The sequence below is a fragment of the Anticarsia gemmatalis genome, chromosome Z, assembly GCF_050436995.1.
Source record: "Anticarsia gemmatalis isolate Benzon Research Colony breed Stoneville strain chromosome Z, ilAntGemm2 primary, whole genome shotgun sequence".
NCBI classification, from domain to species: domain Eukaryota; kingdom Metazoa; phylum Arthropoda; class Insecta; order Lepidoptera; family Erebidae; genus Anticarsia; species Anticarsia gemmatalis.
The window spans coordinates 4,855,291-4,875,590 of NC_134776.1; the positions used below are offsets into that span (position 1 = coordinate 4,855,291).

The following is a 20,300-nucleotide window of genomic DNA, read 5'->3' on the forward strand; positions in this document are numbered from 1 at the left end:
AAAATACGGGATTTTTTTTTAAGTTCACTACAGAAAAGCCTTCTTTACACGTAATGATTCTTTTGCAACACTGTAAACAATTTATTATAACTATTATTTTTTTATTAAAACTTGATTTTAACATGCCACTAGCACATACAGTAATAATCAACAAAAAATCATTATTGAATAAATTCACCAAAAGGATAAGGAAGCATACACACTTTTAAAAAATAACTGTCCGCCAACAAATTCTTAACATAGGTACAAAAATAAAATGAGTTCTTGTCATAAAAATTTAAAGTAAGTCAGAAAATTTATAAAATCCAAAAAATTTGAATAATTTCGTAGTAGCGGCTAACATTTATAACATTGTTATGGCAGAAAAAAACTTAATCGAGAAACTGGCAAACGTGTAAGTATCTATAAGGAAAGCAATTTCAATAGGTAGGTAGGTAGGACGCTTGTTGTTAAATGCTACGGTATCCCCTGCACTCTTTATCTTCGTCTCTTGCATTTCTTTGTTACCTATTGTGCAGTAGCTTGATAGATAGCAGCTGCTATCTTTACCATTTACCTCGAAACTGGGACTGGACAACTGTTTTTCGGAACAAAAGTAAATATTGAAAGCTAATAAAAAATACTTGGATGCTAAGTTGCTAACATTTATAAAGTTATGAACTTATTTTACTATTTCTAATATTACAAGAGATTTGTTCATTTTAGTCCCCTCGCACGACCTGGATTCGACGCGCTAGGCATATCAGCACCAGTTATTGTCCAAGCTAATCCTGAAGGAAAATGGGAGAACAAAGAACCAGAGGGCTTAGAAGAGGAAAGACTAAGAGCAGTTGTTCAGCATTTAGTCAGTTCGAAGGCAATATCTGCGGCGCAGAGCTACTGTGGGCAATGTGCTCAAGACAATAAGGTACTTTTGCAGAGGGCTACTATAACTAGCTAGCGAGAACTATTATACTCGCTAGCTAGCGTTGACGGTTGCCGTGCACAAACAACACACAATAGGTCCAAACTTCAAATCAATCAATTTGATGAATAGCGACCATAGGTCGGTATCGCACGCCTTGCCCATCTCTCCGGATGCATGCGCGAAATGAGGCATTTACTTACGTAATATAAAAATCTAGATATTATTCTCATATATTAAATTAAAGGAGAGTGCCCAAATTTATATGGGCCGCCGTTGCGTATCATTTAATTGTGTATGACAGTAAAAATAATACATAAGGAACAACTATTAACGTAATTTCACAACGGGTTTTCTTTTATTTTTTTCATTGCGAGTTGGTAAATCTTAGGTTATACCGGAAAGTCTTAGGATTTACCACCGTTCGGGCATTTACAGTAACATATAAGTATATCGTCTAAAAACATAGCAGGTGGTTCTACAGCTTTAAATCGGGCCCAACTGAGATACCACAGTAGGTATGCTCATCATGTGGGCGCAGCATCCCACGGTACGATTACCAACCAAACAGTTGCAGTAGTAGCTAGCAATATCTGCCACCGTATTACTTGTGGTCCAATTTACTAATATATCAATGCAAAATACGCCAGAGTTAATATAAAAATTTTTATCGTTGCCGCTAAGATCAATTTGGGTAACGATAAAAGTTTGCAAAACTAAGATTAACCTTTATCAATTGTGTTGGTTTTTTTCCCCTTTGAACCAACGAAAATATACGGCACATGAAAAAATATTATGTATGCATAAAATAATTACAAAATAAGTTTATTTCATGTTGTGTCCAATCACCCCCTGGACTACGGAAAGAGAGGGGGTTGCTACTCTCGATTTTTCCCCTTGTCGCAAGATTTTTGTACGGCGTTGCGGAATAATGGATTAAAAGCATTATTGAAAGAGTATGACACAGATGCCGAACAAAATCAAATTATCAAATTTACCCCGGTAATTGTCGGAAAATAAAAAGAAATTCCGACTTCGTGGCGCACCATTTTTGTACGGCACTGTGCGTTTTCTTATTATTTTTAATGGATCTATCGGTGGTAAGAATGCCGTACAAAAATATATGACCAAAATGTACTGAGTCTACCTGTACTTTCGAATTTTCACCTGCACTCAGTTGGACAGCTTACAAGTGACGGCATAGTGCTCCATCTTATTATTTTATGCTCTTACATCGTTCTAGATAGGTCTCCTGGTGGTTCAAATGACCCATAAATTTTTAACATGGGCTTGTAGTCTATAAGAGATATAAATAATTTTGAGAATATTTTACGAGAAAAAAAGCATATTTTGTTTAGTCATTAAGGAATAATTAAGCTTTGTATTGGAAATAATTCAGTAGTTTTAGAGAAAACCCCACAAACGTATCATACAAAGTTTTTATTAACTTAAATGCAACATTCTATAAAGAGCTGTGTTATACAACTGTCAGACATGTCATTCCTCATGATTGTTTCTTTCAAACTACCTTCACACAAGAACTATTGAAAAACTTTGATGATGATTAATATTATAAATGCGAAAGTTTGTGAGTATGTATGTATGGATGTTTGTTACTCTTTCACGCATATACCACTCAACAGATTAGGATGAAATTTGGTATATAGGTAGCTGAAGACCCAGAATAACACATAGGCTTTTCCCCGGAGTTCCCGAAGGATCAGGATTTACACGGGAAGGGTTTCCACGCGGACGAAGTCGCGGGCGGCCTCTAGTTTATTTGTGGATTAATTATCTCCAAAAAATAAACCTCATATACGATCTTTTTCAAAATGAATTAAACTTCATATAAAAATATTTTATTCATTATGAAAGTATTTTGATGGCCATATTATTTTATTTTAAAGTGAGATGGACTTGGGCATTCTCCCTTAGCAAATTACATGTTTACGGAACTAAAATCATTTCAATGATATGTTTCAGAATTCAGGTTTACAGTCAAATTACATACCAGTGATAATGATGCCGATTTATCCAGCTGACCAATGCCCCTTTGACATGGAGTGTGAGGCACAAAAAATTAGAGACTCTGAAGCCAAAACTAAAAAACCGAAAAGGAAAGACAATGAAAAAGCTGATGAAGATGATAAAGATAAAGACAAAGCATCGAAGCCTAAGAAACGTGGATTTGTGATGCAACGCCTTACAGACTTTGATTTACTATCGCAATGGTGAAGCGTTTATTGCAACTAGGAACAACGTTACACTCGAGTCGGAGTGAAATAATATCCTAAACATTTGTACCTACGATTATTATCTAATTTATTTAGGGGTTACTGGATCGGACACCTTCATTTGGCCAGTTGACACTAGGCGTGGTACCAAGCTTACTGAGTCTGACTAATAAACTTATAGTTATTGGAAAGCCCCTAATGCTTTGTTTTAATAAGCAAATAAACGAGCAACTGTGATTAAATGATATTAGAAATCGAGTAGCTACATTTACATGGTTAGGTACTTAGTAAGCGTTTTGTATTAGTGAGAGATAGTTATGCTGTTGGACGCTTGATACCCTGTTTAAACCGTGTCGTCTTAATTGCTAAGCTAACATTAATATTGTACGTGTATTTTATCGAGTCCCATACGTGTTTATTTAAATATAAAACTTGTAAATGATGTATAATTGTTTTTTTTTATTAACACGTTCACTGCCGCCGACACACCTTGCGTGTCCTTGCTAATTTCAATAGCTACGCCTCGAACACGCTAGGCGTGTCCTAAATGTCCAGTGATATTTCGAAAATTTACCTAAATATTTTTTTGGAATTCTCAGTACATAATCCTCTAAAAATATCCGACGGCCCCCGGAAAAACTCTTAAATTTGCATTTAATTCTTTGTTACTATATGTATAATGCCGAGAACACGCCGGGCGTGTCTTAACAATTTATCATAGACTGTGTCAACCTTTGTATTAAAACTTCAAATAAAGTAAAAATAACACCTATATATGATATAATACTAATACCTAAGCGATATTTTGCATTATTACATCTATTTTGCGACGCACGTGCAGGGTATGTAGTTATCTACTCACTAGCTGACCCGCGCAACTTCGATTGCGTCACTTAAGAGAATGAGTCAAACTTTTCCACGTTTTTGTAACAGTTTTCGTTGCTACTCCGCTGCTAATGACTGTAGCGTGATGTTATATAGCCTATAGCCTTCCTTAATAACTGGGCTATCTAACACTGAAATAATTTTTCAAATCGGACCAGTAGTTCCTGAGATTAGCGCGTTCAAACAAACAAACAAACAAACAAACAAACAAACAAACTCTTCAGCTTTATAATATTAGTATAGATATTTATTTAATTATTAAATCACATAATACAAAACAAAAATATATAAAATTATTACATGGGTATGGGTAGTGGAAGGACGTACAATTTCAGGTGTCGAAGTGGTAAAATATCCTTGAGTTGCCGCCACCGTGGAAGGTCTTGAGAAAGCACCCATTTCTGCTTGAGAAATTGTATTTTGAAAATGATGTTGTACTGTAGATACTGTTTTAAGATCCATTTTTCGTATTTTACTTGCTATGTATTCTGCGAATATCGACGCATCGTCTCGAGCAGATGACGAAGCTGGGGTATGCTTAAAAACTTGTAGAGCTTCAACAATACCACTGTCTCCATCAGTACCGCATCTTCTTTTCCGGGAACTAGTCGCCTTTGTATTTTCCTGCCGACTTTCCTGCGAATGCTTCTGTAAATAGAAGGAAATATGTTAAATTTATTTGTTTGTAGGGAGTAATCTACAGAGCTACTGAACCAGTTTATATGGATTTACAACTGCAGGCTTACTCCCGACAGTATAGTCGATATTCAAATTCGATTGGTTCGAGCAAGTCAAATCGTAGTTTTAAATTTCAAACTAGCGCATGATTGAACGCTGGTTTAAGAGAAAGTACCTAATAAGATTATTTCATGTAGATAGATTATTTTCATTCTAACTAAACCACTGTTTGATCACGCTATGATTTCACTTGATTGGACCCATGGACGTATTAGGGACTAATCAGCTACTCACATTATTTTATTCAGCTCCATTCGCGTTTCACGAACGATTTTGGTCACACTTAGGACTACACACATATTTATTCAGCTCTATTTAGCTTATATCCATAGAAAATGGCGTTTTTTATGGAGACGTGTACGCATCCTTACAGCTTTCCATTATTCGATTCAGCTTCCAAGGCAAACGGCCGCTTTCAACGTCTAACGCGGTCTTTTTCTCATTCTTAAGCGGCTGGACGCGGCTGTACGTGGATGATAGGAGCTGAATAAATATGTCCAAAATCGTTAAGCGAAACGCGAGTGGAACTAAGCACTAGACCCAAAAAAAACCAACTGAGTGAGACGTACAGAATAGAGGCTGCTGTTCGTCCTTTGCTAATAGGGTGATAAGTGATAAGACCATTAAAAATTATGAATTTAAGATATTGGCGTAGGTAGCGTCCAAAGGTATGGGCAATATTATATTTTAGGGCGTTTAAGACAACTTTCACAATAGGGCTTATTCACGGTGTCGTGGTGGACTTTGTATGTATATGATAATTAATTAATCAATCAACGGACACAAAGAACGCCTAGACTCATAAAATTATTCACGGACCACAAAATTTTTCGTACCGTGTGGGTATCGTGAAGTATCGAGGTGACCACCTTACCCGCTGCGCCAACTGAATCCCCACTTTCTACCCTTTGAATAAATTTTCGAGTGAATTTTCACCAAATCTATAATATCAGAAAGCCGTAAAAATAGCAAAATAAAACAAAAATAGTAAAAAATAAAACATTTATTACAATTAACATATTTTATTACTCTTACCGGGGGGGAAAATGATGGTACTGCATTAGACTTAAGCATTCGCCGTGAATTTGCTTCGTAGAAGTCTTCAGAGTTAAAATGAAGACTGCAAAGAACAGAGTTTTTAGTGAAGTTTTGGAATACAGGTATAATAACATCTAACCATCTTTGTTTCATTTCTTGCTTTGTCGGAAAGCTGTAACATAAAATGATATTGCAGTGTATGTAAAGTGCAGTTTATTTGCATACCAACCTAATAATATTATTTATTCACAAAGACAAACGTTCTTAACGACTGGCCGCTGAACAATTTGCGATAGTGGGTACAATCACACAACATTAGTTACCAGTCCAGGTCACCACCCAACTAGCACACAAGCTGCTTATACAGTCGTTATACAGCCTGATAGTTGCATAAGAGTCGTTCAAATGCTGTACAATTTTCTATAAGTTGTATACTAGCTATTTAAAAAACCCTTTAACAGCTAGGCGGGACTGTAGCCGTTTAGTAGGAAACTAATGACTTATAGTGATATATGAGCATGTAATTGCATCGCTAGACAGCCTAGGGAAGTATAATTGAGTTAATGGAATCTTCTATAACACCGTTAACTGTATAAGGGGACTTTAGGAGATAAAGGAGTTTAAACGGAGTTATGCGTTCCGTTTATAGCGCTCAAGAGCGTAAATAAGCATTTTGTAATGCCTTAGGTTCTATAACAGATTTTTTTAGGGCTAGTGTATTACTCATCTATAAAAGAGTTGCGTAGGTCTTTAATAGCGCCTTGAGCGTTATATCAGATATTTATATGACTTCTGTACGGCAAATAGATGTATGTATGTATTATTTTATTTTTTGTTGATTAAGTTGAGTTCTAAATCATAAAGTACTGTTCATTGTCTTGTTTTGTTTAATAAATGATTTTACAAATACTGTTTTTTTATCATCCTTGAACCAAAATAAAAGTTATTGGCATTGATATATATTCTGACATTAGTAGAATCTGGCATTTATAGAATTTGGCATTATTACAAACTGGCTTTTCTAGAATCTGTCATTTGTAGAATCTGTCAATTGTAAAATCTGGCAATCATAGAAACTGGCGTTTTAAACTCGTCTGGCATTTCTAGAATCTGACATTTGTCGACTAATCCGGTATCATTCGAAACATTTTTACAGCCATGGATGGGGATTACAGAATTATGTTAAAGCACCCAAAGTGCTTTAATAGCATGAACTAACGCTCTTATAACTATACATCTATAACCGAGTAATTACCTTTATACTAAAGCTTAAAATTATTATCATAATAATATTTACATAGGTGCAGTGGTGGTTCAGTCTGTCAACTGTTTTCAAAGAATCATACTATAAATTGACTATCAAACCATTTTAATATTCAACGACTGACCCCTTAAAGTACGAGTAAAACGCTGGTGTGCGACCAAAACAGTTATATTGAAGCACTCCTATGCCACAACTGCAAAAACTTGAAGTCTACAACAGCAAACACTAGAGCCTTTGTACAGCTTAAGCCGCTAGAGCAGATGTAACCAACTCTGAGAGCTGCTTGATCGAGACGCCATTACAGCATTTGGTAAACATGTTTTCTGAGGTTATTACGATCTTTTGAAGATCATATAAATCTATAGCCTGGTAACGTTAACATAATTAAAATCATTTTTAATTACCTATAACCCTAATTAAATTATCTGTAACTCTCAAAGTCTTATTTATGTTCAAAATACAAATTCCAAATCCACATATCTATATAATTTTTGCATTTAAAACTGAATATTTTGAGGGCGCATGAAAATATTGACGATAATATACATATATATTGACAGCAAACTGGAACTCGCATTTTCATATCACGTACACAAAGAAATAAAAGCGATAGACTACTTGTTATTTAGCAGTCTGGGTCACCAGGTATTCCAGCTCTTTGATTATTCTAGTTTTTATAGTTTTCCCTTTATGTGGCCATTAAACCCTAACTCTGTACCTTAAATTTCAGCTCTCAGAATTTATGGGAAGTACTAGTTCTATTTTGATGATTATGAGTGAGTGAGTGCCATAAATGCGAAACTTTGCTTTCGCTTAACTTCGGAACTAAATGACCTACAGACTTGAAATTTTGAATTTTAAATCTGTAGCTATTTTATATCTGATAGCTTACTGGATGATGTTATTTTCTGGGTTCCGGTCTTACCCAAAGGATCTCAAATAGGGGCCTAAATATGCGGCGATATGGTTCCAGTAATCGATGGAACTACAGTGTTTGCTTTGCGTTCGACTTGGCGGGGCTATCCATACTAATATTATAAATGCGAAAGTAACTCTGTCTGTCTGTCTGTCTGTCTGTCTGTCTGTCTGTCTGCTACTCAATCACGCCTAAACTACTGAACCAATTTGCATGAAATTTGGTATGGAGATATTTTGATACTTGAGAAAGGACATAGGCTACTTTTTACCCCGGGAAAATGACCCATTTCCCGTGAAAATTCAGGTGGCGAACGAAGTCGCGAATGAATTAACAAAATTCCGTTGTCATGGCAACTGTTTTAATGACGGATATGCCTTAGCGCAACTTCGGTACATATATTAAGAGATATAAATAATTTTTAGAATATTTTTCGCGAAAAAAAAGCATATTATGTATCATCACGCTACGACCAATAGGCGCAGAGTAACAGTAAAAAGTGTTACAAAAATGTGGAAAATTCTGACCCATTCTCTCTTATGTGATGCAAGCGAAGTTGCGCGGGTCAGCTAGTACTTACATAATTCTCACTACGTAGACAAAAAAATCATATTGAAAATTGTGGCAGTCAACGCGTCGCCACAATGCCCGGTATCCAGACTTCAGTCTGAATGCCAATTAACCAATTAAAGGTACCTACCGTCAAATGGGTTAAATAAGATTTGCTAGGAGAATAATTATGGACAAAGACAAAGAAATTCTAGAGACGATAAATCTAGGCCACGGAAAAAGTGTTATAGTTATTGCCGTTTCAAATTGTGTCAATGTTATTTTTTAGGAATTACACAGGGCTTATTGTTCATTTTTATGTTGTCTGTCATGCTATAATGTAATGTATTCTAATTCTCATGTTTCATACAGAATCCTACAGAAAGTTTCGTGACCATTTACCACGTTTGTAGGTAGATAGTCGTTTTAACAACCAAAGCCAGAGCTACTAAAAATAGATACGTCGAAATAAATGGACAATGACACCAACATTACATTGGCCATATTGGTGAATCTCGCAAAAAATAAAAGGCGGACTTGTAAAGGAAGCAAGGGGATATTTATATTGAAGAAGTCTAAGTAAGTTTGAATCCACCAAAAACATAAATATAGAAAAGGAGAGCCAAGTTCAATACTAAAACTTTGCTTGGCTTGTGGGCTTCGTCGCAAAAATAATGGAGATCTAAATGAGTGCCAAGTTCTGTACAAAACTCAAATATGTTTTATAAAGGAACGAAATAAAATTATGAATAAGTACGAAACTCTATTTCTTTGTTTTATTGGATACCTATAGCAATTGCAGTTACTTATAACTATACAGTTTACTTGGGTAACTTTTATTTCGATTTTCTTTTGATAAAGATTCATTTTAGTTTTGCAAACTTTTATCAATTGTGTTGGTTTCATATGAAAAAATAATCGAAACTAGATCAAATTCCCACGTTCAATGTTACCCAAATGATTCAAAGTTACCCAAGTTGACAGTAAATTAAAAAGTTTAAAAATCCCCGATTTAAAAAAAATAGAATTTCATACTTTTTATTGATTGGCTAGTTAGTTTAAGCCATTCTAATATTCCCACCACTAACTTTCTCGTCATACGAAGCTATTTGAGACCCCATTCTAGTAAATTTTCTCTCCTCCTCTCACTTTCACCCCCTACATCATTTTAACGGCACAACCTATTTTCATCAAACATGTCTAAATAATCCTTCATACAAAAAAAAAACTGAAATCACTGCATCAGTTCGAGAGTTATGATGCCACAGATAGACAGACAGACACACACACACACACACACACACACACACACACACAGACACGTCAATCTTATAACAGCTCTCTTTTTTTGTCGGGGGTTAAAAATGTGAGATCTTGAAGTAGGTTAGATTTGATTTGACTAGATCTCAATTCATCAGTCATTTTTTAAAGTTATTCAACATTATTTTTAGTTTCATTTGTTTACGATTAATGGGTACTGTAGAGTTATGGAGGCGTCAAAAGTGGCACCAAGTAGTTCATGTAATATTACACTTAGACGCTGGCTAGCCTGTTCCTTAGCTTGATGACTAGATCTACATCTTGCTTAGCCAAGGTGGTAAATGTAGTTTTGTGAGCGATTCGACAGTTAATGGTTTTTTATGATCTATGTTTGGCTTCAGAGTGTTTTTCTATTAATTGGTTGATAGTAACTATGTAAATGTTGAAAAACCGGAGCAGAAGCCAGCTTGATCGGAAGGCTTATGTGAATCCAGAGTGCTGGCACATCAAAAAATAAAAAACGAGATACTTGTTCTCTTTTTAATCCATTTCACAACTTTTATAATAAATAGTGTCAGAGGTACATAATTTATACAGTAGACTATTCAGAACTGAGTTACATCGACTACTGAGTGGAACAGCTAATACCGAGCACGCTGTTACTACCAGAATATGCCAGGGTTTGCAGAAATCCATGAGGTGGTAGCGGCCGATGCTGTACAGAACCCAAACGGTAGCCGAATATAGCTCAATCTCGAATAGGTGGCGTATTATGTCGTGTTTAAACGATTCAAAATCTGTTGCCAGAAAGAGATTAAATAGCGTTGTGGAATCTGTCTTGAAATTGGATCACAGTAACACGTTAGAATATGGACGCAGGTGTTAAATGTATTAAAACGATCTACCACTGTGATAACAGATCGAAGTCTGTGTGTCTGCTCAGCAGCCAAGGTTTTGGTTTGTTTAAAGGTCCACCACCCCGCTTCGGCTCGCCGGTCTTCTCTGCTGCCGACTTCTTGCACGAATGCCATATGAATCTAAACAGGTGGAGAAAAATGTGAAAATTCGTTTATAATAATTTTATCTATTTAGGTTGGTACTTAGGTAAATAAACCTTTGCTAATGCTAGCAGAGTAAATTAGTTGCCAATTAATCGTTAACCGATTCATGTGCTACCTTAAAGCAAAATATTACGATATTTTTTAAATTGCGTGACCCCATATTCTTGAATTTCATTAATATTAGGTCAGGCTTAACCAATATATTTTGTTTTACCTTGAAAGGAAATCTCTATCTCTAAACATTTTATTGGAAAACATCAGATTGAAGTAGAAGCTATTTATTAATATACACTCTACAAAAATACTTAATGATGTTGACCTCAAATATTTTCCGTGTATCGTTATATGCAGGTATTTCTTTCGAGGTTATACTTACATTTTTATACTAGTCAATAATAAATTTCTATTTGCGCCATCTAGCGCCGCATTATTGAACTGCTAACACTTATTACTAATGGACATGGACAAATACGAGCTAGCTGTCTTATGTTTTAATAGGTGGCGCTAATAGAAATATAATTACCACTTCTTCGAATTCGTCTCAAAAATAATTAGTTACCTTGGTGTTCTTATTATTTCATTATGAACAGGACATTTGAACTCCCAATCAGGTAATTGTAGAATATAAATGAGTTCTTCATCTTGTAGGCTTTCCTTACTCTTTTCTGCTTCAGTTTTTGCGTATGGCTGTTAAAAAATATCAAACATTATATATTTTCAGTTACGAGTTCCATAATATTTATTTTTATTATATACTATTTGCAAGAGAAGCGGTCTTCGTTTCACCTTTATTTATAATGTTATTAAACGATTGTTTATATCAAATCGTTGCAGATTAGTTTAAAGAAATACGATAGATGGAGTAAGTAGCTACTTACGAAGACACTAGGGGCTGTGATAGCCTCATCCTTATCGAGAAAACCGTCAAGGATTTGTTGGTTAATTTTGTATTTACGCGCCAAATTAAAGTTCTTAACATCTTCTTGAGTCATAGGAAATGTAATCAGCGGGCGTCTAAAACAAAAAAAAAACCGGCTGTTCAAAAATATAAACTCTGCGCCAATTGTCGTGCTCTCCGAGGCACGAAGGTCGGACACTTACAGACCTCTGGAAATCATGTGGATCACTTGACTGAAAACCTCTTAATACGTTAATGTCACGTCTCTTAATACTATTTTGTCTCATGAACCTGAGATCTTTGCTCAGCAATCATTCATCATCTTTACTTCACTGATGAAGTAATAAATGCAATTGATATTATAGAGTTAGTCGTTGTTGAAATGTGTAAAATAATTAAATTCAGTACCTAAAAGGGTCTAGGTAAAGAGCTCGCTTAGGCAAGTCGAAGTGTGCCTTAACGTATTTCTCGTCAAGCAGTTGGAAGTCGCTCTGCGTGGAAGGGCCGGAGGATACGGGCCTCGGCTTAGCCCCGCCAGCGGTCGCGCCGCGGCTCTCATCACGAGGCACTAGGCATATCAAGGGCAGACTTGCCTTGCCACTACTGCTGCCGCCGCCAGCTGTGCTACACGGGCAACACCTGAAATAAAATCAATTAATTAATAAATTCAGAGAGAAGAGCTCGTGGCAAAGTAACAAAAGCCGCAAGGAACGATCTCTGAGGTTAAGCTACGTTTAGCGGGTAGGTCTGTAGATGGGTGACCATCTTATACATATCGACTCCCTCCGTGTTTTGGATAGCACGTTAAATGATAGGTCCCGGCTGTCAATTTCGAAAGTAAAAGACATCCGTACCAGTAGTCAGAAACCTGTCGATAAGTCGATAGCACGATAAGACTGGTTACTGGGTAACTAGGTTATGGAGGCTCGAAAGGCAGTCCTTCCATGTAAAATACTGGTATTCAGCTTCACCCGGTGAGGCTGGAAGCCGACTCCAACAGAGATGGAAGAAAGGCTAGGCTGATAATGATTAATAAATGTGGAGAAAATTTAGCAAATTAATGCTTCAACAACCAGTTCCTGCTGTGACTGTGGAGCTCCCTCACAGACAATGACCTAGCTGCACTCATGCCTTTGGTGCCTAACACCTATGTTGAGTTTTGGGCAATAGTTATAGTAATAAAATAAGTATACATAATATATATGTATATGTTACTGTAAAAGCCCGAACTGTGGTAAATCCTAAGATTTTCCGGTAAAACCTAGGATTTACCAACTCTCAATGGTAAAAGTCCGAACAAGCCAGAGTTTAAAAACTATGTTACGATATATAAAAAAATTCTCCTTCATAACTATGTTTATAACTATTTCACGGTATAATTATATACTGTGACATAGTTATAAAGAAGGAGTTTTGGGCATAGCGACATGGGTAGGTTAGGTTAGAAGGCTAAGGTGGGAGCGAGCGAAGCGAAGCTCCCACCTTAGCCTTCGTGGTTATTTTTTTTTAACCACCCAGAAGGAGGAGCCCCGCGAAGCGGGGCTCCGGCGACGTCTCGATATCATCAAGTGAATATAGGTAAAAGTTCGATATAAAAGAATTATTCGGACTTTTACCATTGCGAGTTGGTAAATCTTAGGTTATACCGGAAAATCTTAGGATTTACCACCGTTCGGGCTTTTACAGTAACATATATACCCCTTCTTCTTCTATCTAATTGTTAGAGGTCAACCTAGTGTCAAAGTTGTTCAAGCCGCCCGAAGGTCTTTGACATGGCTTAACGACTGTTATCGTAGTTGATAACAACCGAGACCAACTTTTAACATGCCCTTCGAAGCACGGAGACGTCCAGCCCAAATACCACTATGCGGTCACCCATCTATGATGTGACCGCGCCAAGGGTTGCTTAACACAGATCGACATGAAATTAGAGGTCGTTTTTAATTTAAAAAACATTGATATGAAAAAAAAAGAATAATAAACATCGTGCCAAACGTGCAGGAAATAAGTCAAGAGTAGTAGTTATACTTAGATATTATTTTAATCATAACAATAATCTGACCCCGCAGGTTAAACTAAAGACAGAGGTAAGTATATCGCTATTTACCCCTTGTCATCATTGCCGTTGGTTAAAGCCGTCTTCGTAACATTTTACAGACTATCGTAAAGTTTTTGTATGACATTAACGTTACTGTAAGTAAGGCCCTGCGTACACAAGTCTACACCAATCTTCAATACTCAGCAATTTTAATGTTCAAGCTACGACTGTCATATCATACAGACCCGTTGAGGTTCGTACACTACTAGTCTCGTCGCCGACATTCGTCGATTTGTATGGCGGCAGTCGCTTGAAAACCAACATCGTTGTGTTTTGAAGATAAGCGTAGCCTTTTGTACGAAGGGCCTAAAAGCCCGTACTGTAAATGCAAACGTGCAATCATTATTTGATAAAAGTCCGAAATATTCTACTCATTGCTCAAAAGCATTCAGCTTTAATTTAAAACTGACTGACTAAGCACTTATAGTGAGTACTTATAGAGACTCGGTAAATGTTGAAATTTATTCACCAATTTCAGTTGAAAAATTTTTGTAACTATCGGTAAATTATGGATTTACCACATTTAAATTTTACTGTACATACATTTTTGCTTCAATCAGTGAATTCACTGGCGTTATTTTTAATCATATTACAAACAATTATTGCTTTTGCCCAATAATTAAATTAAGCACGAATGATACGCAGTCATTCGGGCGTGATGGAATTGGCTCTATTAACTACAGGTAGTTTTAATTTTATGAAGTACAATATCCTTCAATTAAGGAATATGGGGTGGGCAGTGGAGGGTGGCCCTTCTCCCTACGAGAGTTAATTCATATTAAGCTTTTGGCTACGACTCTACTCTCTTATTCGTTCATTTTTAAAGAAGCAGAATTTAAAGAATCTTTAGCTATGATATATTTTTTTTTTATAATAACTAATGATATTTTGCTTGCTTACTCCCGACACTCGGATTGAAATCCATTCGTGACATTATTTAAGTCATGCATTTTCTTTGTTCTTCGTGACAATGTTACAGCCAGCTCCAAAACCGTCTAAACATATTCAAATTTAAAATATCCTTTATTTCGTAAACTCCGTACAATGTATTTGAATGAATAAATAAATAAATATTTTTGAACAACTCACACACGGTCATCTGATTCCAAACTAAGCAAAGCTTGTACTATGTATATGACTGAATCATAATTATAATTTTTTGCCCACTTTACGGAGAAGGTGGTTGGTCGTGGGAAGAAACGGCAAGAAACTCACGGTATGCTCTTTCAATCTTTTTCGTCCCTAAATTTTGATACATGCGTATGCGAATTCCATCGAAAAATGATTTTTTGTAACTAATTTACCTACTTCTTATCAGGTATTTATTACACGCCTTTTGCCCATAGGGGCAGGCAGACTAAAGAACGCCATTTGGTACGATCCTTACAAACTTCTCCTGCCTCATTCACATCCATACAGGAACGCCGGTTACGCGTACCACGCGCCACGTGTCATTCAAAGAGGATTTAGAATAAGTGACTTTAGCCGACGCCGCGACGGTACCTGCTCAGAGTGCTCAGTTGTCTATCACTACATAGTATAAAACAAAGTCGCCCATTTTGTCTGTAGTCCCTTCGTATGCATAAAACTTTAAAACTACGCAACGGATTTTGATGCGGTTTTCACTAATAGAAAGAGTATTTTCTCCGACAGGTTTTTATATATAATTGAAATACATTGAAACCATATTAGCTGAGTTATAGCGATTTATGTCCAAGAAGTCAGAAAAAAAATCTAATTGAAGATTGCATTTGTGCGTGCGCCGCTTATACCGTTGGATACAAGTAAGAACAATGTATAGCAAAAACATTGGTCTTTATTAGTTCTACAAAAAAGTCCGCGATGACATATATCCAGCTTTTTTATTTAAGTCACAAAAACTACTTTTCTGTATTAAAAAAACATTTAATTCGTTGGGTGATGTTTAACTGGTGATATAACCAATAATACATATATCCTTATCAAAATAAGTAAGTTCATCATCACGAGCATTTAATTTAGATTATTTTTGCAGTTTACAGTGTGTTATTTAGACATATAGTTTAGGAGATATCACGATATTAGTATTGCGGCACGGTACGGGCCGGCCGCGGCGGCGGGGGCAGCGTCCCTATAAATAGCGTTAATCTTCTAAAAATAAGTGTAAATAAAAAATAAGTAAAAGTAATAAAATGTAGAATGTAAATAATTTAAAAAGTAAACAAGAAAATAATAGTTAGATGTATATAACAAAAGTAGGTAAGTACATAAAAAAAAAAACAAAAAATATAAAAAAACGGTACATAAAAAATAAATAATATTAAAAAGTAGGTACTACGACTTTAATCTATACATATAAGACAAAAAAAAATCTGTACATTACTTAAATATTTTTTCCAAAAACTGATACGGGGGGCGATCAAAGAAGAGTCACAGAAACCAAAAAACATTTTAATATTTTAAACGCGGTTAAGGGAAAGAGAAGTTATTGTGAATTGAAAATTAGTATCCAATATGTGTTGGTGCGTTGACTGTATTTGTCGAAGTAGCGGGATACACGCAAACGAAGTTGCGCGGGTCAGCTAGTAACTACTAAACTCTAGTCGCTTGAAGTTGGTATAAAATATTCCTGTAATAATAAAGATCGTGTCCTTTAAATTGTGAGACGTCAAGAGCAAAAACAAAGAGTTAATATCAAGGTGCACTTCAGGTTAAAATAAAAAAGATGCATTCACGGCGTCTCTTATTATAATTCCTGTCTCGTCTACAAGGAGTTTTACTAAACAACTGAAACAGCTGGATTCCTGATAGTCTGTTAAAATCGGCAAGATTGTTACGAATAACAAGACGGACAAATATTCTGGCTGGTGACCAGACATAATACAGATAAGTCCTGTTAAGAAGGAATTTAGGCATTTCTACAGATCGATGACTTTTAAAAAAACTTTATGACTTATAATATTTATATTATATCCTAGTCTTGACAAGTGCTATTTATTTTATTGTTTGAAAAAGATAAGCTGTGTATTTAATGTTTTGGATAACTGAATTCAAGCGTTTCAATATCGCGAGTCTTTCCGATTTTTCGGGCAGTTCAAATTGTGTTGCTTGTGTACATAAAAAATGTGAAACGATGCTTATTCTGTAAGTATGTGAGTGTGTGTCGAGGCCTTTGAGATTGCTCTTGGACAAAATCAGGAATAGTAGAGATTACATTTTCAGCAGAAGGCCAGGTACCTAAGTCTTTTGAAAGCACTTTTGTTTAACCTCGCAGTACTCATAACGACTGCGAGACCACGGCCATAGGTACTGGGGCGAGAATAGTGCACAGGGGCCAAAATACGACTATTACACCCGCGTCCTAGATAAAATTAAATTAACTTACGAAGCCATTATCCTGCAGAGTAGTGTATCTTCAATAGAACCAAAACCTTAGATTTTCATTTTTTAATACATTTTTTATAATTTTAATATTTTTGATAATTTGCCTAAAATGTAAATGACATCACAATGTATTTTTTATATAAAAAGACATTTGTTTTTTTCTTTTTTTCTGTCATCTACTGTAAAAACGATGGCAGTTTTGTTAAGAACAGTAAAATCTTTTTCGCGACTCCTTTACTAAATTACGAAAAGATGTACTGAAGCGTGTCTGGGACGGTTTTGATACACTCAATGTTACGTTTAATGCGAAAATTAATAAATGAAAATGCGAAAATTTCCATTGTTTGGTCGTTCAACTTCCGCGAATTATTCATTTGACGCGCCGCGTGCAAGTCGGTACAGGACATGCGTGGACTGTATGAAATTATTCATCTTGACAGTTTTTAAAAGTGACGCGTCATAGATTCGTATTGAACTCGCGATACAGGCACGCAGGCACGTAATGCTTTCCGAATTGGCATAAGCTGTCAAATATTATATTGCTTGTATCTATGTGCACTGCGCAATATCAAGCAGTAGCCCACGACCGACAGCTTGTCCCTCTCGTAATTCGAGCTTCCATACTGCTCCCGCACTCAGAATTACCTACATTAATACCTAAATTAAGTATAACGTTTCCGAAACCGAGGCTTCTGCGACCCATACACTACCGACGCGCCCCAACGACCGATGCAGACATAATAATATATTGAAGTTATAAGACTCAAAATCGAGTTAAAAAGTAGAGTTACAAGCGCAGGGCGCCCGTGATAGCGACGAGAGAAACTAGTAAACAAGAACATCAACTTAATACGTATTACAGTGCTCAAGTACATAATAAGCTACGGATATAAGACTTGATGTTGAAGTAAATAAGTGCAGCAATAACGTTTAGTTTCAGTTAGTGGGGAACTTGGAGGCCAAGCACTCATAGCGTAGGGTGTTTCTTCAGTGCATCGATGCGAGTAAGCTGTTCCCCTTGATTGTCTTTCATAAATTAAAGTTAAACATTCAATTTCTCTGTTGGACCCGATGCATATTAGCTAAAGTGGAAATTGTTTTGATTTATTAAATTCCTTCGCTGTTTGCTTTACCAGACAAAATACAGAAATATGTGAAAAAACTATTCTCGCATTGTTTTATAACTTCTGATTGCCTGATGTATGCAAGTTATTATTGAACTTTCTGACATTGAGAGCAATTGTAATGCGTGCAAGCTGATCTAGTAATTTCATACAGCAGAGAGCACCTGTGCTGTGCACTTGGTTTCTTTAAGTCTACTTCTTCAATATCAGTAACGCTATTTGTTTATTCTTCCTTTAACTGGCGAGACAGAAGAAATAACTTTTTTCTTCTAAACTTAGCATCGTTTAGCCAATATAGTGGCAATAAGAAGCAATAAGAATTCGAGCGTAGGACTCATTGCGACACTTAGATAATAAGAATTCGAATTCAATTCTGTACCGCAAATATTTCGTGCAAAAAAAAATACTCCATTCCCTTTCTTACTGGTGGATGTAGAAAGCAATAAGCCCGTTGCCCGGGGTGATAGATAAATATCGGTGGGTCGGCAAACATCGGGTCGAACAACAGACGATGGTAAATCTCTCGTCGCTCGAAAGTGGAGCCACGTGGCGGCCACGCTCCCTCATAGTTACCCTCATATATTATACCGTCTTCATCATTTTACACTACGGATTACTGTATAAGTTTCTTTGACGAGTCAATACCGTCGGGTTTAATTACAGAATTCGTTTGGTTATGTTATGACTTGCGTCAGATTGGGGAATGTAAAGATTTTTTGATTAACTTTTGCCTTGTACATTTACCATCTTACTTATAAACGACGCGACGCCGCGACGCTCTGATTAGTTACACAATGTTTTGTCACTTCCAATCAATTTTGAAACTCTGTAAAAAAGATCAAGTACCGTATAACTAATTGCACCGTACATGACGTTTATTGTTTTAAGACAGTCAATATTGTTTTATAGTAATGGATATTATAAAAAGGAAAGTTTTGAGGATGTTTGTTACTCTTCCACGCGAAGACTGCATAATGGAATGAGATGAAATGAACATGGGCGAAACGTTTACATTCAGCTACAGTAACGCAAGTAAGCTCAACTGAGAGCCTGGGAAGGAAACTTTGCATAGGATTAGGTACATGTACCAAGGACCAATAACGGTGCAATTATACGATACAAAATTATAAATTGATAATAGTTCGAAAAAAAATAACATGCACACAGAGTGTATGTTTTTTCAAACTTTTATTTAATTTCCTTTTTTTAAATGTAGTTTGAGACATAAACATTTTTAAACCCGATTATTTTTTTATGCATACCACCTTCGTAAATCTACCCAAGCAGAATATAACGAATACTTTTAAACACAACTAAAAGTTGTATAATATAATACTAGCTAATTATAATACTAGCTGAACCGCGCAACTTCGCTTGCGTCATAAAAGAAAGAATAAGTCATAATTTTCCCCGTTTTAGTAACATTTTTTACTGGTACTCCGCTCCTATTGGTCGTAGTGTGATGTTATATAGCCTAAAGCCTTCCTCGATAAATAGGCTTTCCAACACTAAAATATTTTTCCTATTCGCACCAGCGGTTCTCGAGATTAGCGCGTTTAAACAAACTAACAAACACTACAATTTTATGATATTAGTATATTAGTATACATGTAAGTTAATGGAAGTAAGCAATAGCATCGATGGCGTAATTAAACGTTCCGGACACATTATGCGATGAACTCTACGTCCATGCATTGACTGAAGCTCTGTCACCGCCCAGTTCGTGTAACTACCCACATTAGCATAAAGTCAATTCGTATGCAATGTCACATTTCGAAACTTACTACCCTACTATGTATAGCGCACTAATAATACAAGTGTTATAACTTAAACGTTTTTCAAAAGCAGTGATAGCCGAGTGGTATAAGTTCCAACGCAAGTGACTGGTTCGAAATCGCCAATAGGTCTATTTTTGTAGTTCTTGTTTGCCCAAATTATTGTATGGATATTGCTGGTCTTACTTTAACG

At 36.1% G+C, this 20,300-nt stretch overlaps 2 protein-coding genes across 2 annotated transcripts; one reads left to right on the forward strand and one right to left on the reverse strand.

Moving 5' to 3' along the window:
* The first annotated feature begins 250 nt into the window (after positions 1-250).
* LOC142986364 (uncharacterized) lies at positions 251-6,594 on the forward strand. The gene is made up of 3 exons (XM_076134828.1): positions 251-394; positions 706-907; positions 2,888-6,594. Exons 1-3 carry the CDS (start codon positions 357-359, stop codon positions 3,137-3,139), a joined length of 492 nt encoding a protein of 163 aa, XP_075990943.1. The 5' UTR covers positions 251-356; the 3' UTR covers positions 3,140-6,594.
* A 3,776-nt stretch (positions 6,595-10,370) lies between these two features.
* On the reverse strand, positions 10,371-17,335 carry LOC142986692 (uncharacterized). The gene is made up of 5 exons (XM_076135287.1): positions 17,210-17,335; positions 12,156-12,386; positions 11,728-11,863; positions 11,409-11,536; positions 10,371-10,825 (listed from the first exon to the last, which is right to left on the reverse strand). Exons 1-5 carry the CDS (start codon positions 17,215-17,217, stop codon positions 10,690-10,692), a joined length of 639 nt encoding a protein of 212 aa, XP_075991402.1. The 5' UTR covers positions 17,218-17,335; the 3' UTR covers positions 10,371-10,689.
* Positions 17,336-20,300: the final 2,965 nt, after the last annotated feature.

Bases quoted from the DNA above. Each gene is read 5' to 3' on its own strand.
- LOC142986364 (XM_076134828.1), top strand. From the start codon at position 357: ATGGCAGAAAAAAACTTAATCGAGAAACTGGCAAACGT. The intron at 395-705 runs GTAAGTATCTAT...TGTTCATTTTAG, and splicing joins ATCGAGAAACTGGCAAACGT to TCCCCTCGCACGACCTGGAT. The intron at 908-2,887 runs GTACTTTTGCAG...GATATGTTTCAG, and splicing joins AATGTGCTCAAGACAATAAG to AATTCAGGTTTACAGTCAAA.
- LOC142986692 (XM_076135287.1), bottom strand. The intron at 11,537-11,727 runs GTAAGTAGCTAC...ATTTTTTAACAG, and splicing joins TCACAGCCCCTAGTGTCTTC to CCATACGCAAAAACTGAAGC. The intron at 10,826-11,408 runs GTAACTAATTAT...CCACCTGTTTAG, and splicing joins GAAATAATAAGAACACCAAG to ATTCATATGGCATTCGTGCA.